At 39.3% G+C, this 22,628-nt stretch overlaps 2 protein-coding genes across 14 annotated transcripts in view; one reads left to right on the top strand and one right to left on the bottom strand.

Moving 5' to 3' along the window:
* mtd (mustard) overlaps nucleotides 1-22,628 on the bottom strand; it is a 509,755-nt gene that overhangs the window by 374,639 nt on the left and 112,488 nt on the right. For 4 of the 13 annotated variants that reach the window (XM_065235330.1, XM_065235327.1, XM_065235326.1 and 1 more), the window contains exon 1: nucleotides 3,363-4,452. The exons of 1 other annotated variant lie outside the window; for it this stretch is intronic. The gene's annotated coding sequence lies outside the window, so the exon portion shown is untranslated. Of the gene's footprint in view, nucleotides 1-3,362; nucleotides 4,454-22,628 lie in introns of those variants that run through there. 8 more of the 13 variants (XM_065235334.1, XM_065235335.1, XM_065235344.1 and 5 more) reach the window with 5 other exon arrangements.
* LOC135712347 (uncharacterized) lies at nucleotides 11,902-13,925 on the top strand. The gene has a single exon (XM_065235322.1). It carries the CDS (start codon nucleotides 12,215-12,217, stop codon nucleotides 13,685-13,687), a length of 1,473 nt encoding a protein of 490 aa, XP_065091394.1. The 5' UTR covers nucleotides 11,902-12,214; the 3' UTR covers nucleotides 13,688-13,925.

The following is a 22,628-nucleotide window of genomic DNA, read 5'->3' as shown; positions in this document are numbered from 1 at the left end:
TTTTAACAAATCGACAAAGCCATTACGACTAGGTTAGTCGTGTGTTAAAAGCTTCAGGGTAGCTTCATTAATTGGAGGAACTTCCTGAAAATAATGGAACTTCAAAGATCTTCCCAGAAGATCATTGCAGTTTCATTAATTTCAGGAAATTAGAGGAATATATGAGGCATAACATTTGATGACGGAACAAAAGCATTTGTAAACAAACTTTCCAGTACCACTTTCGGAAAAGTGATAGTTGCCCCTATCCGATGATGTTGTTGGTTTGCGTGGCCGTACTTTGGTTTACAAATGCTTTTGTGCCGTTATCAAAATGTTGCGCCTGATATGAGTTTCAAATATTTTCAACAAAAACAGAAAATTTCAGCGAGTTTTGAGTTCACTGAAGTTTAAAGATTTTCAAAGAAGTTCAGGGAAGCTTAAGAGACAGTTCTATTAAGTTAAGAGCAGTACCAAGCGCTTCATGAGAATTGCAAAATAAAAATTAGATAAGTTTGGAGAACTTCAGGGAAGATCAAAAAAGGTCACGGCAGCAATAGTAACGAAACACTTCGCAGAATTACAGAAAAACAGGCAATAGACGTCATTAATTTAAGCGATAATATAAATCTCCAACGGATACCAGTAGACAGGCTTGATACGTGACTTTTATTGGCTGGAGTCAGATATTGAAAGTAAGGCAAAGCCAATATAGTTCCTACAATTTTCCAGTTGTTCATGTTTCGAAATTTTCCTGAAGTTCTGGGAACTGCTCTGAAGTTCACGATCTTGTTGAATTTCTCCGGACTTCCTCGAAGTTCTCTGGACTTCCATGAATTTTTTCTGAACTTCCCAGAAGTTCATTGTACTGTTTAAAAGTTCTTAAAACGTCTCAAAGTTCATACAATTTTCATGGAGTTCATAGAACTACCTTGAAGTTCTTTCTGTTTCAGAAACTACTGTGATGCTTCTGGACTTCCGTTAAAATCTTTTCACTTCCCAGAATTTTTCTGACTTTCCTAATGATCTCTACATTTTTCTCACAATCATGGCACTTCCTAAGGTTCTAAAAATTTCCCAAAGGTTCTCGAAACTTCTTTTTTTTTCAAGAATTTCCCTGAATCTTTTTTTTTTAGAACTAAGACAGTGAAACAAGTCATGTGGAATAAAACAGTGGTTTGGCTTATCAAGGCGAGGGATTGGTCAATTTTAATTGGCAAAAAGTATTTCACGTTTCAGACGAATAACGATAGCTAACGAAACAAATTGATGACACTTGAGCAGTTCCGTGCCAAATAATGATTCTAACAAACTTCTTAACTCGTCTACATTTATCTATAAATTCGGGCATTTTTAAATGGCGTGCTCGACTCTTTTCAATAAATCGTAGCACGAATTCATCACTTCTAATCGAAGTGACGTCTGAGTTGTCTTATGGGAGTTGTAAGAAAAAATGATTGTGATTAAAAAAAAATCTAAAGTAGTGGTAACAAATAAAATACCAAAAAATGCCCTTGTTCAATATTTGAGATATCTCTATTTTGTTTAAAAAAAAAAGCACAATATAAAATTTCTAATTAAAAATTACCACATTTTGACAAAAACCGTAGAACAACAACTTTTGGACTAATTTTAGAAATTTTTGTTCATACGTTGTTATTTATAGATTTAGCACAGAAAACAATATTTGTGACCTTTTAAATCATTGATTCCATTATAATTGCTTATCTTCTGACAGATACGCAGACTACTTGCAGACTTTGCAGACTTTATCAGAGCCAAGTACTCAACACCACTGATGAAGTCTGCTTGTAGTAGAAGAAATAGGAATATCTGTCGAAAGATAAGCAGTTATAATTGAATTAAAAGGAAATAAATCAACAAACTCAAAAAGCTCTCCATAAAGGGATTCCGTTAAGAGGTTCGAGAAAATTAAAATATTTACAAAATATTGCAAAAAATAAATCAAAATTTTGTTAACTTTGATTTTTGAAATTTTTTAGATGTCCAAGGTTTTAAATAATATTTCGCGTGTTGAAAAATAAATCGAAAATTTTAATCAAGCACATTTTGTGTCATTTAATTTGTTATCACTTTTTTTTTATATGTTTTCTCAAAATTTCCTAAAAAAAACTTTACCGTGTTTATTTTATAAAGAAGGAATTTTAGTATCCCTACAACTTTGTCCCAGACGTCATTTGATTAGAAGTGACCTTTTCGTGTTACGATTATGCAAAGATTCCTGAAATCGTAGAATGCCGATTTAAAAATTGATTTATTTTTTGATATTTGGCCTGGAACTGCTCATTTTATGAATGGGACTCTTCCCAGTTAGTATTTTTTATGTTTTAGGATACGCTGATCGAAAACAATGTCTACCTATATTCTATAAAACTTCGCATAATTATTCGCTAGGGGCAATGAACGACGTTTGTGCTGGAATTAGGTTATTTTGACTCTTGCCTATCTTTTCAAAATGACGTATTTGATATTATTCAATAAATTATAGCACGAAAACAGATCATCTAATTGAAATGACGTCCAAGCTAAAGTTGCAGAAAACTGGATTGCCTTTTCACGCTGAAAAAAAAATTGACAAAAAGTGAATTGCTTTAGCAATAAAGCACAGTTTAAAACCATTAAAAAACTTATGTTTAAATTTTCTGAAATGGACACAATGGACACTTTCAAAATGACCGAAATTGGTTGCCGAGTTCCAGCATTGCCCTAGTGAACAATTGTGCGAAGTTTCATGCAATTCGGAGAAGCTAGCGTTAAATCGATTCGTAGGCTAACGTGGATTTGCTCTAGATAAAAAAAAAGATTTCGCATAAACCACGCAAAACCCCAGTTGCATGTGTTTCTATAGTATTGCAAAATATTTTCGATAAAATCCCTCACTTGCCCCACCGTCATTTGCATACCCTGGTTCCCCAATAACCAACACCACTGTAAACCCCCCGAAAGCGCCCAGAGCTCGGATTCAACTTTTCCCTTCTCGTGTTCGCCACAACTTATTCATGTTTCTACCCGTGCTGCTTCTGCTTCTGCTGCACACCGACCGATCGAAACATAAACAGCAGCGAAAACACCTTTCTCTGACCATGTGTTGGTTAAGCCGTGATCGGTCGGTGTGGTATGCCTGCCTGCAACAGTAACAACACTGACGTTGATTTTATTTTTTGTTGTTGCTTCAATTTTAGCACATACTATTTTTGTTGTACTTTTGTTTTCTTCCCTTTCCATTGAGTTGGTCGCTGAGTTTGCGGGTGCTTTTCGATCATATGTTTTATAGCGGGTTACATCGAAGAGGAAAACAATAAATCGGTTCTGTGAAACAAGCTCCAGCAAATTGTGGTTGAATAATGGAACGGAAATCTTACTTGAATTTCCTTTCGTGATGGATTTCGAGATGTGGACGCCTGTTAAAAAAAATCCGCAATCTGTCTCTCGTTGACGGATTCCGAGGGTCCCCGATGCGGTTCACTAGAATGTTCAAACTCGATGGGGTTCCTCTCGGTGGTCGGATGAACTCGTTTGTTCACTGGATGTGTGATGGTTTTGTATTCCAACTCGTTTTATTTTTTTGTTATTTCTTTCTATGGCACACTACGACGCTTGATTCGGGGGACTTCAATAGAAGCAATGGCGTCTAGACGCGCTGATTACAAAAATAAAGAAGTCTAATATTGAAGGCACTACGTAGCACACCACCTGACTAAAACTAGTTTCGATTGCACTTTTCACTCTTGTTGGCGCTCGAAGGCAGCCAAGATCCTCGCCGTGCACAAACTGACCGCTCTCTTCTTGTGAAATTTCAAAGGCGCACTTTCTTCCGATGGATCATATTGCGCGCTCTATTTCGACCGTTGACGATGACACTTGATTACACACACGTTGCACTCAGGTTAATCTCGATCGATACAATCCCGGGACGACGGAGGAAAGGTCGTCGGTATCACTTTCGCCATTTAAGGCCGCTCAAGGCACTTGGGTTTCACTTTCCGACGAACTACTACTCCCTACGAGCTTTGATTTCGCATGAGCGAAAATCAAAAAAACAAACTCACTCACTCTTGTCGCACAAATCAATACTCTACGTTACGCACAAAATTGATTTTCCTCCCTGGAAATAAATGATTTCCAAGCACGCACCGAATCATCTAACGCATATCACAAAAATAACGAAAATAAAAGCATTAAAGGCACACAAACAGGCCCCCCAAGAAAAATGGGCAGCCGGAATTGCAACTCTCGAATCCAAATCCGACGAGATTGTAGTAAAACAAAAAAATACACACTAGCCTATGCTGCTAGCCACTCGCGACAGGCATTAAGCACACAAGACACGCGCACAAGACCAAGCGATCGATAAAGAAACTCGTTGAAAACTAAACCGAATGGCAAAGTTTCGAAAATGTTTAATACCACGACGCTCACAGCACAAGATTGCGACTTGCGACGACGACGATCGGTCCACGGAACAACCCGATATCCCTACAGTGCACGGCGGTGGAGCCTTCTTGAGCGGAGCGGAACCGTGGTGGAGATCGCGATCGACGCTCTCTGCTGTGAGTTTGGCTGGGAGAGCACTTTACGGGTGGTTGGTTGGTTAGTGCATAAAAAACCACTAAGAGGGCATCGGCAGTCTCTCTCTCTCTCATACTCTTTGCTATCACGATCACGACGAGTGTGTGCCATTATTGTCGGTCGGTCGGTCAGTTGCACCCAGTCAAAGAGGTGAGCCACGCGATTGGTTTTATTTTTCTCTCTGGCAGGTAGCTGACGGAGGCAACTTGACGGGGGCACTATGCATCAAATATGATGAAAATGTGGATGTAGGTATCTACTAGAAAATCTTGAAATAACCAATGTTGACATTTCTCGCGTCACTTTTCAAATAGACCAATTATTATTTAAACTGTTTAGAATCAACGCTTGCAATACCATTTATAATGTAGTCAGTGCATAATAACGTTGAACATTCAGTAGAAACGGTAAAATCACAATTTACTTTGAATTTCATGCTACAATATAGAAGAAGAAGAAAAACACATAGGACGTTTTGATTAATCAAGTTGTACATCGGCAATGCTACATTGGACGTTTTGTTCTACATGATACTATATTCCCTTTCACAGATTTCATAGTAGAGTAACTAACTTTAGAAAATGAGCCCAATCATGTTAGGCAGTCCAAATCACCGAAGTAACAATCATGTACTCTTCATTTCAAATTGTACATTTGACAATTTTTTACCTATGATTATCTTAAATAAATGAAAGTAAATTTAGATGGGTGTTTCTGTATCACATACAATGATAGAAGAGCAACAGTTTGTATCGCTTAACTCAATTGGTTTACATTTGTTACTTAGAACCTTTTGAAAAGTCACACAAGATTTCAGTATATGCGGTTTGTTAATGAAACTGTCGTTAATCGTTTCAATGTAGTTTCTTAAATGAACAAACCGTACTGCACCGAATGCTGGACTAAATAGTTCGTCCTTCTCGGGAAATAGTATACAGTGCGTTCCCGATTTGGTCAGCTTCCGATTTCGTCTACCCCTGATTTTGTCAACTTTTTGTTCCGATTTTGTCAGCCTGCAGATTTCACTAAATTGTTCAGTTTTAAACTTGAATTCTCAAACTTTTTTGATCTGAATGATTTGCATTCTTACCCTGAAATGTTAATATAAAGGGAAGTGTGATAAAATGGGCACACGGGGTACAAATAACAATTAACTTTTTTAAGTGTTTATTAATTCAAATATCGATCAATTCAACCAATTAGCTTTTAATAACACAACCTTCCGCGCAACCAAGTGCAAGTAACAGCGCACACCGCTTACCTAAACCAACCCCAATGGAGATAGATCCATCTCTTAGAAGTCAAAGGGTAAATTATATGAATAGGCCCCACATTCATGAAATGAATTCGAACGAGCAGTCTAATTTCTATAATGATTATTATGACCCATACAATTATCAAAATGAACAAATTTACGATGAAAATAACCTTGTTGAACAGAATCATTCGCATGATGTCAATACTGTCGAGACATCGGAACTCGAAACCGATAATTTAAATTTTCATGTGGATTGCGAAGAGAACGCAAACACATAGGCAACAATAACTTTTTACCGTACATCAAAGTAAATACGCAATTAGGGGAGCTTAAGTTTTTGATTGACACTGGTGCCAACAAAAACTATATAAACCCTGGAAAAATCAATCCAGGTGACGTCAAAAGTTGTGTTCTGGTATTTATTTATTTATTTCTACTTGTCAACAGATAAAATAGTTACCCTAATGACAATTTTCTATATCTAAACATCAAAACTGCTTCAAACACAAAATTAACGCAAACATATCTTAAAGCTACGCTTATTTTTCTCGCGGGACACATTAAAATCGAACACATAATAACAACTATTGAAAACGCGGCACATACTCAACATTGGTTCGTGTACGCCATAGTTGGTCCTCGAACGCCGGTTGTTGAAGAACGCATGCAGCCGGAGGTCCCGTCGTTGAGTGTTGATGTCAAGAAGACTGAGAAGTGTGGAGCAGTCGACGTTCCCTTGCAGAAGATCCGCAACGAAACAAGCCTTCGCCACATTACGCCTTCCTTCCAAGAGCTCCAGGTCGATGAGGTTACAGCGACTTTCATAGCTCGGCAAGTTACGCGGGTCGCGCCAACGAAGGTGTCGCAACGCAAAGCGAATAAATTTTCGCTGAACAGCTTCAATTCTATGGATGGCATTCTGATAGAATGGCGACCAAACAACGGCAGAGTATTCCAGTATAGGTCGAACCAGGGAACAGTATAAAGCCTTCAGGCAATACACGTCCTTGAAGCTTTTGGCGAAACGGAATAAAAATCCTAGCTGCGATGAAGCTTTAGATACAACATAAGCAATGTGATCCTTGACAGTCGATTCGCGTTTCAAGCTTATTCCTCTTAAGGTGTAATCGTGGAAATGCATCGCCCGTTTACGGCCAAAGGAGATGACCGAGCACTTGGACACATTTAAAGACATCCTGTTTATCCGGCACCAATCATCAAAGACTTCAAGTTCTTGGTGGAGGAAATGAGCGTCTTGAGGCCCTTTTATTACGTAGTAGAGCTTCATGTCGTCGGCGTACGAGAGTTTAAGGCATTTGAGGATCAAGTTCACGTCGTTCATATACAACAGGAAAAGCAATTGCCCCAGGTGGCTGCCTTGAGGACCACCAGATGTAACAATGAAGGGTGGAGAAGCGTAGTCACCGATCTTAACAGACATAGATCTGCCAGTCAGATAGGACCGAAGCCAGGTAAGTAGACTCCCATGAACACCTATTTTGTCATATTTAGAGATGGTAATTTCATGGTTCACTCTATCGAAAGCTGCAGAGAGGTCGGTGTATATGGCGTCAACTTGATGGCCACGTTCAATCTCACGAATAATGAACGATGTAAAAACAGTTAGATTAGTCGTCGTCGAGCGCTTAGGCATGAAGTCGTGTTGATCCTGAGAAATACTGTACGAGCAGTCTTGAACCAACTTTTCCAGGACAATTAGCTCGAATAGTTTGGAGATAGCACTCAATGCAGCTATTCCGCGATAATTGGCGACAGTCTGCTTGCATCCTTTTTTGTGAACAGGGAAAACAAACGAATCCTTCCAACATTTTGGAAAAACTCCGAAGGTCATTGACAAGTTGAAGACCTTAGCTAAGGGCTCTGAAAGAGTGTATAAGCAACGTTTCAGTACTAATGAGGCAATGCCATCTGGACCAGATCCTGTTGATGTTTTCATCTGTTTCCCGGCTGAAATCACCATGTCGCTGTGGATGGTGAAAGGAGAACCAAACACCGACGTACGAGGGACATTACTCGTGGCAGCAGCAATTTCCTGAGCATCAAGAACTTCGTCTGAAAAAAATGCTGCTGAATTGTGTGCGAAACATATTGGCGATATCTGCGACGGAGTTGGCATCAGTAACGCCATCAGTCATATTGGACGGCAATCCCGTTTCTTTCCGTTGCTCGTTCACATATCGCCAGAATTCCTTAGGATTAGCTTTGAGACGACTCTGCAAGTGAGACTGATGTGCGTTGTACAAGCTTGCATTGAGATCTCTGTACTCGTTGTTGGCGCGGACGTAATTAGCCTTCGTAGAATCTGTGTGATATTTACTGTGTTTCCTCAGTGCAGCCCTTTTCACCTTTTTCAGATGCTTAAGATCAGAGTTCGACCAGGCGGGTTTGGCAGGTTTACACCGTAGTTTTTTAGGCACAAACTGATCGATAGCGTAGAATAAATATGATACCACACATGGTCGAGGCAGCCAGATTCGCATCCCCGGAGTCTAGTGTCGCATTCCAATCCACATTAGCGAGAAAGTTATTTATTCGCTCGAAGTCTCCTTTGTGAAAGTTGTAGAAGACGGTTCCGGCGTGGTCTTGGAAGCGTTTCTCAGGATCGATTGCAAGCGTCAACAGTAGAGGTGAATGATGTCTGCAGTTTTTGACGAGCGGTGTTCCAACTAAAGAAAAGAACATAGATAGAAAACACAGCATCGATAATACATTGATTTAAACATATTTCAAGAAAATTCTTCTACTTTAACCTTTAACATACTAAACTTTCATTCATATTTTGACGGGTTAATAGGTTATGAATCTCTTAGAGATCTCAAAGCCGAAATTTTGACCTCATCAAACGTCCTTAAATTTCCTGAATTTTCATTTCAAATGCATCGAAAGTATCCAGACACTTTCAATGTGAATTTGAATGCTTACGAAGAAATCCCACTACTTCTAAAAACTAATGTATCTAACGGTGATTTTCATGTTGAATATCCACTTCCTCTGACGGAAGAAGTGATGGTTCTCCCAGGACTCTACACAGCTGAAAACAATGAAGCTACAGTGCTTTTGAAGAACTGCTATGAGGTCCCTGTCAAAATTAGTCCTCAAAGACTTATTTTTTCAGAACTTAATAATTTTGAAATCGTTGGCAACGTACCCAAGTACGAACCAGACTATGTTTTCGAAAATACATCGATCGACGCGAGATTGAGAAGTCAACTTAGTATAGATCACCTAAACGCAGAGGAGAAACGGAAATTAATTAATTTAATTTCTAAATTTCCTAGCGTATTCTATTTGGAAGGTGACGATCTTAAGCACCGAATCGAAACCAATAATGAACTCCTAGTTCATTCGAAAAGCTACAGGTACCCTTACTGTCACAAGGAAGAAGTACAGAAACAAATAACCAAAATGCTTTCACAAGGTATAATCCGTCCCAGCACATCTCCTTGGTGCTCTCCAATATGGATTGTGCCAAAGAAATTGGATGCTTCAGGACAACAAAAATGGCGCTTGGTCGTAGACTATAGGAAGCTCAATGAGAAAACTATAGACGACAAGTACCCACTCCCAAATATTACGGAAATATTGGACAAACTTGGAAAATTCCAATATTTCACAACTTTGGATCTTGCATCTGGCTTCCACCAGATTGAAGTCCATGCAAATGATGTTCAAAAAACAGCCTTTTCTGTAGAACATGGCTTGTACGAATATTTATGGATGCCATTCGGACTGAAAAACGCGCCAGCGACCTTTCAGCGGGTAATGGATAACGTACTTCGCGAATTTATCGGGAAATGTTGTCTCGTCTATATGGACGATATCATCATTTTCTCGGTCTCCCTTCAAGAACACATTGAAAATTTGACAAAAATTTACACTGCATTAGAAAAGGTAAATCTTAAAATACAGCTAGATAAAAGCGAATTTTTGAAAAAAGAAGTCACTTTTCTAGGCCATATTGTTACGGATAATGGCGTTAAGCCAAATCCAAGCAAATACAAAGCTGGCCTATTCCAAAGAATCAGAAAGAACTCAGAGGCTTTCTTGGTATTTTGGGATATTACAGGCGCTTCGTTCGTGACTTTGCAAAAATCACGAAACCCCTTACCGCCCAACTTAGAAAAGGCGAGAATGTCGAACATACACCACAATTTTTAAAAACATTCAACACATGTAAAAACCTTTTGACACATAGTGACATCCTACAATACCCGGATTTTTAGAAACCGTTTGTATTGACTACGGATGCCAGCAATTTTGCTTTGGGAGCCGTACTGTCTCAAGGACCTATAGGACAAGATAGGCCGGTAGCGTATGCGTCCCGAACATTAACAAAAACAGAGGAACGATATTCAGCCATAGAAAAAGAGCTATTGGCAATCGTGTGGTCAACACAATATTTCAGACCCTATCTTTTTGGTAGACGTTTTACGTTGTACACTGACCATCAACCGCTAACATACGCGCTAAACCTCAAAACTCCAAATACAAAGCTCGTAAAATGGCGTCTACAGCTTTTAGAATATGATTTCGAAATAAAACATAGACCCGGCAAACAAAATGTTGTTGCCGATGCTCTATCAAGAATATCTCACGAACTGAACTTGAATGAAGATGATTCCGACTCAGACGGAGCCACAGTACACTCAGCTGACACTGATGACTCCGAATTTATGCAATGTACCGAAAAACCCATAAACCTTTTTCACAACCAAATAATATTGAAAATCGATCCTAATGAATCCGAAACGTATGAGGAAATATTTCCTCGCGTGTATCGGCGGACAATAACGAAAGTTACTTTCGGTGTTCCATCACTGATTCGAATTTTTAAGGAATACATGGACCCGAGAAGATCTAATTGTATTTTATGCCCAGAATCAGTAATACAATCTTTACAGATTGTCTTCAAAAATTATTTCAGTCGATGTAAGACATTTAAAATTTATATTTCTCAAAATCTTTTAATCGATTTACCAGACGCAGAGGAACAAAACTCAATAATAGAAGATACTCATGAGTCTGCTCATAGAGGTATTCGCGAGAATCTTGAGGAAATAAGAAGAAGATTCTTTTTCCCAAACATGAAACAAAAAATTAGAAAATTTATAATTCTATGCGAAATGTGTAATAGGGCAAAGTACGAAAGGAAGCCCTACAGAATTAAACTCGGAGAAACACCGATTCCCAAACAACCCCTCGAAATTATTCATATAGATATTTAGACGCCCAACCCAACATTTTCCTTTCCGTGGTTGACAAATTCTCTAGATTTGGCACCTTACTTCCAATAAAGTCTAGATCCATTCCTGACGTTCGCAAAGCGATTCTCAAATACATCACCCTGTATGGCCCCCTTCAATGATTGTCTCTGACAACGAACCTGCCATAAAATCTATAGAAGTAAGACGATTGCTTTCAGATTTGAATATACAGCAGTATTTCACCCCTTCAAACCATAGCCAAATGAATGAAAAAGTAGAAAGATTCCATTCCACCATAACTGAAATTTTCAATTCCAACAAACATAAATACGGAGAATTATCAAACAAAGAGAAATTTCTAATTGCATGTACTCTTTATAATAATAGTATCCATACAGCTACCAACCTTAAACCCCGCGAAATCTCTTATGGAATCAAAACTGGAGAAGAGTGACCTCTGAATATAGATAACATGATCCAGCTAAGGGACAAATTATACGATGAAGCAGCACTAAAACTCAAAGAAACACAGGACCAACAAAACAAGTACCACAACAACAGTCGAGAAAAACTACCGACTCTACAACGCGGCGAAATGGTATACAATAAAATTCAAGGAATTAAATCTAAAACTAAAGACCGTTTTCAGCAAATACAAGTTAAATATAACAGAAGACGCACATACAGAGATACAAAAAAACGACGATTACACAAAGAAAAACTTCGCCGTATCCGGAAATAGTTCTTCAACATTCTAACTCTCTCTATTTTCTCTTTTTAGATGATACCAATTCGGATATTCTTAACCACAATCATTGCGTTCCTGTATATCCAACTATCCCATCCACAATCCATCCATTTCCAGAACCTGAAACAAAACCCTGGCCTCCTTACAATCGAAACCGGCAGCAGTCTTATAAAAATAGGAAACCATAAACTTTTTCATGTAGTATAGCTAAATAACTATGATCCTATTTTTTACAAAACTGCTAATGAATATCCATGGAATACGAAATTTTTCAAACTTCACAGATGTATTTGAAATTCTGGAAACAAAATCAATACTGTTCAAAGCATTTTTAATGATCTTCGACCAAAGTCAAGGCAAAGAAGAGGATTGTTCAATCTGCTTGGAACAGCAATAAAAGAAATCACCGGGAATATGGACCACAACGATTTAGAACATATATCAAAAACTATATCTGATTTGCAGATTAATAATAAGATGCTTATCAATGAAAACAACGAGCAATTTAAAATGAACCTGCAACTTCAGAACCGAATCAATTCTATTATTAATCGTTTGAATCAGCAACAAAGCCAAATTACAAAAAATATCAAAACAGCAAGGTTAGAAAACAACACAGATAAAAACTTTAAAATCCTAAGAGAAGTCATGAAGATCAATTACAATCTAGACCATTTGAGGTCCCACTTAGAAAATCTTTTCGAATCAGTTCAGCTAGCTAGATTAAATATTATTCCAAAACAAATATTATCGGTAGAAGAATTAGCATTTGTTTCAGATATTCTAGAAAAACAAAACATTATACCAACCAGCATAGAACAAACATACGAATTTTTAGATTTGTCTGCATTCTACAATAATTCAAAATTAATATTCATTGTTTCAATTCCTAGGATAGAAAACTCCACCCATGTTCAATTTCTGTTAGAACTCCTACCAATTTCAAACAAAACTTTAAAACTTCCAGCCAGTGTTGCTTTGCATAATGGTAACAGAACTTACTTCATCAGGGAAGAATGCCGAAACATCGGGAAAACGAGACTATGCAACCTGAATAACCTCATCGACTTCACTGGAGATACGTGCTATTCAAATTTGCTAAAAGGATTATCAGGAAACTGCACGTTTACAAGCTGCCATCAACCTCAAACAATAAAAAGGATTACTGACAACCACATAGTAATCACGGATATTCATAACATAGAAATCAACTCAAACTGCGGGTTGACAAAACGGAACTTATCTGGTACGTACTTAATAGAGTTCCACAATTGTTCAATAGTTATAAACGGCACCGAATACTACAATGCCGAAATGCATAAATCGGAACCGACCATTGTCATGTCGCTAGATGGTTTACATATCAATCAACAGACCCTGGAGATCCATAATAATATTGAAGAAATCCACATCAGAAACAGGCACCAAATGGATACAATAACCACAGAGCATAAGATTCAGACATACACGTCAATAAGTATGTCGAGCATTTGTCTTCTCTTGAGTATCTTTACAGGCCTTTGTTGGATTTCAAAGAGACGGAAGCAAATATCTCTTAACATAGGAACCTCCACGGAGTCTGACGCTAAAACCAAGAAACGACAATGCGGAACTGAATGCAACCCAACGAATCGGGACGATCCGTTTTCAAAAGGGGGAGTAGTTAAGATCGAACCCTCCTGGATCCCCAACACTACACTTACCAACATCAATCGCTTCGTCAACACATCATCATTACCTTCATCGCCATCGACGATCATAGCAACAACAACAACAACAACGCCGATGACGACGACGGCACATCAGTTAGCCCAGCAGCCGGAACGTTCAACCCCAAGCCACCAAATCTCGAACATCAGCAGTTTACTACCCAGCAACACCAAGTAGCACGGATGCACACACGGTTATTCTCACGTCAGCAGACTCTCACCCGGTAACCATCGATGGCACCGACCAGGACCACGCGACGGAAGCAACCTCAGCAGTTCGTTGCCTTTGCATTAGCAACTGGGCGACCGCATTCCTATAAGTTCTTACTCAGCAGATAGATAGGGCTTTCGATAGGTTTCACCTTATAATAATTTGGAATAAAAATCAGTTAGTCTTTATCCTCGAGTGGTGTAACATTGTCGTGTTTTTTTTTTAAACTTGGACCGGGTGACAAAACCCCTTACTTATATATTGTAGTGGATTACCCGGTATTTTGAATAATTGCTTGTATAATTTACTGTCAGAAAAACAAATGACCTTCAATCTAGGTCAACTGACAACTTCTAGAATTAGCTACATGGGCTTACCCCAAGGTTCATGTTTAAGTCCCTTACTTTATAATTTCTATGTCAAAGATATTGATAACTGCTTAGACAGCTTGCAGACGATGCCGTGGTTTCCATGAGAGGTCCACGTGCGAAAATCTTGCAAAGACAAAGACAAAGACTTTCTGGGCAAGAAATTTAGGGATCGAGTTTTCACCGCAAAAAACTGAATTGGTAGTGTTTACAAGGAAGCGGTTTCCAGCCCAACTGCGTCTAAATCTTTTGGGCAGAGACATTACCCAATATTTAACCTTCAAATACCTTGGAGTCTGGTTTGATTCAAAATGCACTTGAGGTACCCACATAACGAATTTGAAACAAAAGTGTCGACAAAGGATCAACTTTCTACGATCAATTTCCGGGACATGGTGGGGTGCTCACCCGGAAGACCTCATTAAACTATATAAAACGACGATTCTTTCAGTCCTTGAGTATGGCTCTTTTTGCTTCCTCTCGGCAAGAAAAAGCCACCTTATCAAATTGGAACGTACTCAATATCGTTGTTTACGTATTGCCCTTGGCTGTATGCATTCAACACACAATATGAGCCTAGAGGTTCTAGCTGGAGTAAAACCCCTGCAGAACCGTTTCTGGGAGCTCTCATTAAAAATATTGATTAAATGTAGTGTCAGTAACGACCTTGTGATTGAAAGCTTCGAAGAAATGCTCGAATTGAGCATCCAGTCTAGATTCGTGCGAATCTATCTCAATTATATGTCATCGGATATTAGCCTTCCTTGCTATAACCCCTCTCGTGTATGCTTTACTAACTACAGTTCCCCCATTGACTATGATCTCTCCATGAAACAGGCTATTCAAGGAGTTCCAGATCAACTTCGACCTATCTCAATTCCCCGCATTTTTGCTGAAAAGTACCAACGAGTCAATTGCAATAGAAGATTTTTCACTGATGGACCACGCATTGATGGATCCACTGTCTTCAATGAATACTCAACCGCCTTTCGGAAACTTCAAGAACCTTGTTCCGTTTATGTTGCTGAGCTAGCAGCAATCAATTTCGCATTGGGGATGATTTCCGATATGCCCATAGACCATTACTTCATCTTCTCGGATAGTCTCAGTTCGATTGAGGCTATTCGGTCGATGAAACAATGTAGGCACTCATCTTATTTCCTTTCAAAGGTAAGGGAGCAGATGAGTTTGCTGGTCGTAAAATCATATATAGGGTTACGGTATGTAATGTGGGTCTAGTCCTTTCATTCGGCCTATCACGCAAATAAATAATTAATTAAGGAATATTACACAAAAAATAAGGAAAATATTGATCACTGATGGTTGATAAATGTGTACCACACACAAATCAATTTATATCACAACATTTCAATACATTTTCAGCTCTCGTAAGTAATAAAACTGGTTGAGAATATCACAATGTTCGGAGTTTTTAGCCGCCATGACTTATAAGGTTAAGATGGGAAGGTTGACTGACGATCATCAAATGGCCTGATTATGGCATTTATTGATTGGAATTACCTGATAATACACACTAGACGTAAAACTTACAGTTGCTGTTTGAATATTTTATGTTTATTTTAATTGTTTAACAACGTTTTCACAAGTAAAACATGGACCCAACTTTAGGGACACATTTCTTTTCTATGTTCCTAACTATGGCCCATGAAATTCATTTGACAGCATATAGCAATAAGAGTAACGTCAACAATGTTGTTTTGCATTTGGATGATAAGGAACGAACAGGAAGGGAGATTTTTTCTGCCAAACCTGTATAATGAACATCACAATGTTCTGATTTAGATATTCTGCGGTCAAAAGACGATAAGCGAAATTTTTAATTTTTAATTTTTAAATTGAGTGATTTAATGTAGTTTTCGTAAAATTTTCTCTAAGAAATGTTTTGAGGAATGAAGAGCATTAAGTTAACAGTGATAGTGATAAAAAAAAATACATCAGAAAACGTTACCAAGAGCGTTTTTTTGAGGATCAAACAAGATAGGACGAAGTTGCATCCATAAATAGACCCAATTTGGGGACAATAGACCCATATTACATACATTTCCCTCGTGAGTTATTGTCTTAAAAAAAGTAAGTTTTTCAACTTTTCGTGGTTTCTGATAGCAAACGACATGATAAGCATATCTAAGCATACCATTTAGCAGTAGAATATCGTTTGCAGGTAAATTCATTGATGAGTTATGATTAAAAACGTAATCGATGGCTGCATATTAGACCGAGGTTAGGGACGTATACCCTAATACCTTGTTTATGGGTCCCCTCACATTGCTCAATCCCAGGCAATGAGAAGGCAGACTCTCTCGCAAAGGTGGGCGCACAACAAGGCGAGATTTATGATAGAAGAATTTCACACGATGAATTTGTCCCATTAGTACGTCAGAGTTCTCTTTTAAGTTGGAAAAACGATTGGACAAGTAATTCTCTTGGGCGGTGGTTACATTCCATTATTCCAAATGTTTTTTCGAGAGCGTGGTTCAAAGGTCTGGATGTAAGTCGGGGATTCATTCGAGTGATGTCAAGACTTATGTCCAACCACTACTCGCTAGACGCACATCTCTATAGAATAAACCTCGTTGACAGATATGTAGGTGCAGAACCGGTTATGATGACATCGATCACGCAGTTTGGTATTGCCCGGGTAATGACGCCTCCAGAGCACGACTATTGGATACCCTAGTGGCCCGAGGTAGACAACCCTTCCGTGAAGTAAGAGATGTACTGGGAACACGTGATCTTCCCTACATGCAAGCGATCTACGAATTCCTTTGTTTGTCTGATGTTAGAATTTGATGTGACCATCCCCTCCTTTCCAAACAATTTCCCGCCATTGTATCCCAGTCTCATTATCCTCCTGTTCCTGTGCTACTTGCCCCTGCCCAGCCAGGATTTGGTCAACCATCCGAGAGTAGTATCTGAAGGAGGCTTCAGAAACCAGTTTCCTACCAGCTCCATCCAATCGAAATTGTTACCCATTAACCTCGAGCCCGCCATGAGTAATTGGTACCCAATACTAACCTAGAACTACTGCTATTTAAAATGTAAATTCAAACATTACTGATTTTGGCTCCGCAAAGTGTCACACACGACTGAGCCTAGTAAATAAACGAACTAGTTTTAAAAAATGCGTCCAGCCGAGATAATTTAATGATTTTCGGAATCTCTATTACTGCTCATTGATGAATTTAAGAGATTAAAGTTATTTTCATTTAAAAACATCTTGAATAACGAAGATTGTAGATGAAAAAACAAATGTAGTACATAATAGCAATATGACGGTGGCATAAAAATTGATTTTCCATAGGTCAATTGTGAAAAAGCAATTTTTTTTTTTTCCTTTGGTTTGTTTTTTCCGTCGATCTTGTTTTCCGTGCTGAGCACCAATGCTACCGACGTGCCAGGAAGGCAGCTCCCACACCTGGACCCTACCTATCGACCCATCAACTCATGAACCGGGGACCAACGGCTTTACTTCCCATCCGAAGGAAGGCGTGATCAGAGATGTTATGCCTCAGAACATCCCGGCGGCGCCGACTGGTATTGAACCCTGGCCTGCTGGGGTGAGATGTAATCACGCTTACCACTACACCAAGTAAAGGGAAGTAAAGCCGTTGATGGGTCGATAGGTAGGGTCCAGGTGTGGGAGCTGCCTCTCTGGCGTCAGTAGCATTGGTGGCACGGAAAACAAGATCGACGGAAAACAAATCAAGGGAAAAAAATTGTACCGATCAACAAGTTGCGTGGCATCCTCGATAAGGGCTATTAGCATCCAGTGGAACAGTTAATCAGAAAGTGTATATGCATAACTTGGAACAGGTGGAAGCTCAATCATTCCTAAAAAGTTTCCCTCCTCCCGGATGATCAGAGGAATTTATTGTGCGCTTGCTTGGATTTTTATGGAATAGTTGACCCTTTCGCCGAATGAAGCCAGGCAGTCAGTTTCCAGCTGGCTGACAGCTTCTGAAGTTTCCTGTCGGTAGTTTGGCGCAGTCTCAGTTTGGCACTGATGCATGTTATTCGAATCATTAATAGAAATGCAATTTCTGGAGATGGTTGGTCTGTGTTTTTTCAGATCGTGTCGCAAACGCCATTGACACTATTTAGGGTATTCCCAACAATTTTAAGCGTCTAATTTGACGGCTTCCAGTGCTTCGTGAGCCGTGCTCACTCTTCTCAGTCACCTGTTCTGTCATTGTTGACCGGTTCAGTCAGAGCTGCTGGGCCTTCCAGGAAGTTCTGGAATTGGAGTCCTTTTCCTTTCCGTCGACAGCATCGCTACAATTATTCCTCCTACTATCGCTAGTATTATTATTATTCGACTATCCTTTGGAATTTCCTTGTGATTCTTCGTTTAAAAGCTCTAATCGATTTATTTTTCGTCTGTCTCTAGGCGGATCCATATTATTAGTTTAATTTGTAAACAGTAGGGAAAAAAATCACCAAAAATCAGCAATATATGCTTTTTGTTTCCATTTGAAACCGAACGGTTTTATAATTGCTTTTATAATGATAAAGTACCTTTGTGGATTATTTTTTCGAGGCATCAATACAAAAATACCGAGCAGGTTTATGATTGACTAACTGAGCAGTTTTATACAGGGATAGAGTGCTGCTTTAAATTCTTTTTAAAACCCAAACCCGTTTTGACTTTATTGTCAAACTTTAAAAGGTTTTTAAAACAGCAAAATGCTGAACTACTGACCAAGAATGTGTTGTACTTGTAAATGCCGTATTTAAAATGAAAAGATTGTTTATTGCCATTATAAACCAACAATAAATCAGTGTGACAGCCAAAAGGCTGCTAAATTGTTACTTGGTTGAGAAATGTTTTACAATTGAATACAGCGAACAATGTTCAGTGGAATATCTTGAAACAGTCGTGAAATTACAATTTTTAAGCTTTAAAATACTTTCAGATTATGGATTTTTATTTGAAATCATTCAAAACTATCTGGTAGTAGGTAATTAGTTTTTGGATTTCGCATTTTTTATTTACCTACCCTAATAAAAATAGCCCTAAGAAAGAACTTAATGACGTGTTCGGGTTATTAGCCAAACTATTCGTGGAAAAGTTTTACCATCGAGGTTACCTTTCGTTTATAATATTTGTTTATTAGGGTATGGCTCTTTTGTTTAAATAAAAATCGTCAAAATCCAATCGATTGCGAGAAGAATGCGGCAGTTTTCAATCGGATGCATACGGCCCCCACACCAACGCTCAGCACTTTTTGTGTGCTTAAGTGAGCAGAGTATCTGTGCCTCTCAACGCATCGTTTGCTCCATAGATCTCTCTCTTCTGACGAGAGATGTGACGAACGCAAAATCAAACTCGTGCGTGGCAGACACAACTGCTTCTGCTACTATAGACGAGGTGTTTCCCCGCCATCATCGCCCATATGCGTACAAAATTCGCTTTCAATACCACTGGATCGTGAAAATATGCGGCTACGTTGCTCAGTGGTAGCCCAATTCTCCCGCTCTCGTCAAACTCCGGAAATCTCTGCACGATCGTCAATCACTGACTGCTACCTCGCGCTGCCAGCATCAACAGGTGAACCACGCAGTTGTTGATGTTGATACGTTGGAGAGTGAGAGTGATTCATTGTTTACGGTTTGCAGTTGCTATTAGAGCTTCTCGGGTGCACTGAAAGCTATTGGCTCGGGATGCACCAACCGTCTCTATCTCTCTCTCTCTTATGGTATTTGCAGAAGTGGATGAGAAATTATGGTTTGTTTTGGCTTTGCAATCGTTAGCTTCACGGTTCGTTGAGCTTCCCCATTGTGAATTTGTAAATTACGAAACATTCTCAACCGGCTATATCAAATGTAGACTGCATACTCATTACTTTCATTTATAATCCTGCACGATCGTCCTTGGCATTGATGTTTAACTTTGCCAATCTCCACTGCAAGGACAGGAAACCGCACACACGTGAGAACTGCTTCGCATGATTCGAATTCAGCGGAAAGCAGCCCATTTGCAGCTAATTAATGAAACTGGAACCAAAGCGGCTATTGAAAAAAAAATGTGATCATTAAAATCTGATGATCGCTAATTCAAGCCACGAACGGGTCAAGCCCCTATCGTTTACACGTCCGAGGATTTGAATTAGCAAATGAGAATTCATTCACACTGTTCTTTTATTTCACGATTTCGTTAATGTCCTCACCGTCGTCGCCATCAGCTGACAGGATCCATCAAAATAATCCACCACTTCCCTAGCCTCACTTCTCACGCTCACGCCACCTACCGACGAATATTGCATCGCGCACTCCGACGATGATGGCTGGCAGTGATTATAAACTAATTAGTGCCTAGAGAATGGCATCGTTTTGTGTTTCAGCGAGATTGATCAGAACGTGAGATCTACACCATCCATGGCACACGGAGCAGCACGGAGCATGTGGTGACTGTAATGACAGCTGTTAGTAATACCTACTGACGCTTGTCGCCAACGCAATCTCTACTGCGCTGCTAATATTCTGGCAATGGTTCAGAATACAAATTGACAACGTTTTGCACCGATGGTGGTGCCGGTGAAACAATGTTTCCAATCAAATTCGAAAACTTTTGCCCATTTGTAGGCAGCCAGTTGCACAAAGTTACGTGATGGTGGTCTGTTCTGGTTGGACTGCAATCGAAAACATTCTAGGCGCCGCTTCGTGCTAGTTTAGAGAAGCTATTGTAACTGCATAATTGAAAAGTTTGAAAGGAGTCTAAATGCTTCACTAAGTTCACATGAGATCGATTCGACTGTATTTGAATCCATGGAGACACATGGTGAGGTTGTTTCGAGTGAGGTGAAATATTTCAACAATTTTAACCATTTGGATCAAACTTATTTCATCAATGCCAACTTCTACGATTCATTGCAACCAGTCCAATGACGTACGCCAATACCTTTCACCAGGTGAATTCGGTCCCACGCTTTGCAATCTGATTCAACCGGCAATGTTCTGACCAATTACCCGATTATCGTGCATCAAAGCGGTAAAGACCCAGCGAGCGCCATAAGTATTGATTTTTAAATGGATCCACAACCAACGTCCGCTCTCTCCTGCCCTGCAGGTGGCTAGCCGGCATTGCTACGACGATTATGACCGCAATAATAAATCGAATAATAGTAGGGTAGGAAAATTAGCCAACTTCTGTACACCATCCGGGAAAAACCGGAATCGATTGGAAGAAGAAACCAGACGTGTCCCGCATGTACGTGTGTGTTCAAATGTGTGCAATTATTTCTTGTTCTGTTTTTACTTGGTCCGGCTGGGGGCTCCGGACAATAGAAGGAGCAAAGCTTCCGAACAATTGCATAATGCAGAAAGTCGAAACCGGTTGCCTGCCGGCGTGCTATTTTTGGAAACCCCTCGAGAACGATGGTGCATCACGTGCATCGTGTGAACCGGGCAATGTCAAAAAATAGCCGGCCAGACTTTCATTGTTGTCGTGTTGTCAAGTGCGTGGAATGAGAGAACCGGTTTTAATTTTTATTTTTGGGTGATCTTCTTCATTTGTTCCTTTTTGGATGGTATAGGAAGTAAAAGGCAAAGAACCTGAACCACGGCAACGATGGCAGTTTTTAAAGGCGGTTGTTGCGGACGAAGGTAATTCAAAAATTATCCATTCATACAAAAATTAGCAAGCACTTGAACACTGTGATAGTGTAAGCAAATGCAAGCGTGGATTTCTTACATGCTCTGTATAAGTTTCTTACCACACATGTAGGGTTAACTACCCCATTTCCGGCCTATTAAGTACAACCTACACTTAGTCTTTCTTAATCTAGCGCAGTTTAGCATCAAACGGAATGTTATTATTAATGATGGCTTCCAATTTTATTTAACTTTCCGTACGTACCGTAAAATTTGATAAAGAGAAACCAATCGTTGAGATATGGTCAAAAGTCTAACACTACTTCTTGACGCCAAACTCGGCCTACGGATTCTAAACTGGGCCTAACGCATTGAAACGCAATTGAAACGCCAATGAATTCACTTCGGCCTATCGAATGAAGATAAAAATTGATTCGGTCGGAGCGTTTCTTTTGTTTTTGGGAATAATGGGTGCAAACCTTCATATCATGCGTTCTCATTGACTTCGTTTGGTAGCTTATTAACTAAAGTATCGTACCAAACGCATAATCGACATGTTAACTCTGAAATCATGGATTTATTTGAATTTGTCTGCTCGATAGGCCCAAAATGGGCGATTAGGCCGAAGTAGTTCTCTACCCTAATGGAAGTTCATAGGATTTTTTAGACACAGATCAAAATAGTTAAAAAAATATTTCGACGACAATATTACAGAATCTGTTCATACGGTGAAACATTATGAACTCTGCATATTTTTAATTCAAATCTGTAATAAAATCTTGAATTACCTTGTGCATCGTAAGCGGAGAAAATAGTTCACGAAAGCTTTTAAAGCCTGGCCCAGGATTGGGCAAATAGAAGAGAACCATTCATCCGATCAGTGAAAGGTGTGATTAATAAATGGGTCGACGTCCCAAACTGGCCCGACC

The sequence above is a fragment of the Ochlerotatus camptorhynchus genome, unplaced genomic scaffold, assembly GCF_037179485.1.
Source record: "Ochlerotatus camptorhynchus isolate MF236.1 unplaced genomic scaffold, CSIRO-AGI_Acam_v1.1 ptg000472l, whole genome shotgun sequence".
NCBI lineage: Eukaryota > Metazoa > Arthropoda > Insecta > Diptera > Culicidae > Ochlerotatus > Ochlerotatus camptorhynchus.
This window is presented reverse-complemented; position numbering and strand designations above follow the sequence as displayed.

Excerpts from the sequence above, each read along its gene's own strand:
- LOC135712347 (XM_065235322.1), top strand. The coding sequence starts at position 12,215 with ATGGACCACAACGATTTAGAACATATATCAAAAACTATATCTGATTTG.